At 48.9% G+C, this 2,761-nt stretch overlaps 1 protein-coding gene across 1 annotated transcript; it reads right to left on the reverse strand.

Annotated features, from left to right (window-relative positions):
* Positions 1-379: 379 nt before the first annotated feature.
* LOC117859878 (beta-carotene isomerase D27, chloroplastic) lies at positions 380-2,155 on the reverse strand. The gene is made up of 4 exons (XM_034743063.2): positions 1,262-2,155; positions 939-1,034; positions 708-845; positions 380-617 (listed from the first exon to the last, which is right to left on the reverse strand). Exons 1-3 carry the CDS (start codon positions 1,929-1,931, stop codon positions 796-798), a joined length of 816 nt encoding a protein of 271 aa, XP_034598954.1. The 5' UTR covers positions 1,932-2,155; the 3' UTR covers positions 380-617; positions 708-795.
* Positions 2,156-2,761: the final 606 nt, after the last annotated feature.

Genomic DNA, 2,761 nt, shown 5'->3' on the forward strand with positions numbered 1-2,761 from the left:
GCCCTTCTGTTTTCTGTCTTTGGAAAACAATCATGATCTGTCGCTTTCCTCCTATCTATCTTAAATCTGATATTCCTTTATGCTTCTACAGAGTTTTTTTTTGAGAGGGCTTCTACAGAGTTCTGCTTTAAGTCCATCCTGCCCAGTTCGCGCCAAGCCCAATAATAAAACCTGGCCCAAGCCCAACTCGATCTGCTCAAGCCTCTGCTGATTCTCAAGCTACCCAAAAAGAGGATGTTTAAATCCGATCCAGACCATCCGGAGGCACGCTGGCATAAAGCTTTGGTGATGAGAAGGCTTGTACTGCAATCCCAACACGTTTCTATGACCGCTACCGGTCCAGCAACACATGCACATTCTTTGCACTGTGAGGCATGCGTGATCAGGAACAGCAATACGAGTGTTGATCGATGTTTTCAGTACTTACACACACACAGTATATATAATAATATCTGCTCTGTACTGGTTCAGAATCAGAACAACTCTGTAACTGTAACTGTAGTTATAAGCTAGACTATGTACACTCTGTATAGAAAACAATGTTGCTGCCGCACCAAGCCGATGTTCATGTGCAAGTTTTCTCGGTCGTCTCAAGCCAAAGGTTTCCTAGGAACGGTCTGCAAGTAAGGATAACAAAGAGAATCAGAGTCCAGCGCAGCAAGAACAAGGCGCAACCTCGTTTCTCAAGAAATCGAACCGATCCTTACCTGCTACTATGTACTATATGAGGTTTCAACTGTGGTTTCTCTAAAGGTTTAGCTGACGAAACTGAACCTGAACTCAACTCGGCGATGCCTATGTCTGAAGTTTGGGGCAGACTGGGGCAGAAGGCGTCGACATGGAACCTGAAGAAGCAAAAGCAGCAACATGTATACGTTCAACCAATTTGCAAGTGCATCAGTTTTGGGTGTCATGTTGGTGGATTTGGGAGCACTCACAGAGGTTTGGATAGCAAGGTTGCTTTGACACTGGATCCTCTTCCAAGGGAGGTGGCACCTGACCGTAAATCATCTCGCAGCTCATGTCTTCGAAATCTGCAGAGATATGAATACGATGTTTCAATGCCCATGATGTATCACAAACTAGACTGATGTAGTTTCAGAAAACGGAATAAAAGGCAAATGATTCGCCTGAACACAGCAAGAACTGATATGGATGTCAAGTGCAGCTTCAGTTACATACACAAAGTCCGTTTCAGCATTTTCGGTCAGTGTAAACTGTAAACTGAATGAACTAGCGTCACCAAAGGAAAGCTTATTACTTGGATTCATGGTGAGAGGGAGCCCAAACTCGTTGGTGAAGAAGTCCTGCGTCGGGATCTTGCACATGTTGACGCACATCCCGACGCACCCGCTGTTCTCCAGGTACCTGCATTTCTTGATGAGGACCCCGCTCTTCTGCTTGACGCCGTCGACCTCGACCTCGATGACCTCGGAGGGTCCGACGAGCCAGTGGAAGAAGGGCACGGTGAGCGCGGCGTTGAACTCGCACGCCCACCTCGTCGGCGGGAAGAGCTTCCGGAACTGCTCGGGGGCGCCGGGCGGGAGCATGGAGAGGAGCACCTCGCGGACGGCCTCCTGCTGCTGCGCGCGCGTCCGCCCCACCATCACGCGCCGCGACACGTCCACGAAGCTCTCGTAGTCCCACTCCCACACCGCCTTCTTCTTCTTCTCCAACTCCGGCTGCTGCTGCTGCTGCTGCTTCTTCTTCGTCGCGTACTTCTCCATCTTGCGCGCGAACAGCCCCATGAACGCGCGCTCCAGCGGCCCGTCCCGGTACTCCGTCTTCTCCCCCATCGGTGCCGGCGCCGTCGCCGCGCACCGCACCGCCCCGGCGCGCCGTTTCCTTGGCCTTGCTGGCTCCCTCCCGGCCGGCGCCGGCGTTACGGCGCGTGCGGCGAAGCAGAGCTCCATGGGCAGGGCTGCTGCCATCGGTCGATCGATCGGCCGTAATCTGCCGGAGTTGCTGCGCTGGCTGCTGGCCGCGCGTTGTGCGGCTGCGAGGGCGACACCGTGGCGGCGGCGGCTGGCCGGTGGTGTCTGGTGAGTTCTTCCGGGTGTGGTGTGGCCCCGAGGAAGAGCCCCTCTGCAGCAGGTGGCACGACGGCCACAACAATCAGCGCGCGGTTTGGATATCGGCAGAGACGAGACGACGAATGGACTGGCGTGTGGTGTCCACGACCACGAGAAAAGATAAAAATAGGGACCAAAGCTGGTTTACTGTCAGGCCCAGCCCAGTAACAACGTCTGAAATGGCTGTGGGCTGATCTAGTGGCAAGTATAATGGGCTTGTAATCTATTGGGTTGTGTCCTTGGCAACCACGTAAATCCTATCCATCTTCCACAACATACATAATAAAACAACTATAAGTCCAGTAATAGTTCAATAACTAGTCCACAATAGTCCAACAAAGTATCTTAATATTTTAAATGAACTTACTCGATACTTTTTATGTAAAAAAAGTTGGTGAATGTAAAAAGTTAGCTGAGCAAAATAATATTAGTGAGTGCAAAAAAAATGTTGGTAAGTAGAAAAAAAAAGTTGGTGCAATAAAAAATTGTTGAGAAATAATATTGGTGAAAAATTGTAGAGCAATAATATTGGTGAATGTGAAAAATTGTAGAGCAATAATATTGGTGAATGTAAAAAATGTTAAATAAAAATATTGGTATATATAAAAAAAAATGTTGGCCAATGTCAAGAAATATTGATAACAATTAAGTCAGACTTTTTTTAAAAAATGTTGATGAATACCAACAAA

The sequence above is a fragment of the Setaria viridis genome, chromosome 6 (genome assembly GCF_005286985.2).
Source record: "Setaria viridis chromosome 6, Setaria_viridis_v4.0, whole genome shotgun sequence".
In the NCBI taxonomy this organism is placed as follows: Eukaryota; Viridiplantae; Streptophyta; class Magnoliopsida; order Poales; family Poaceae; genus Setaria; species Setaria viridis.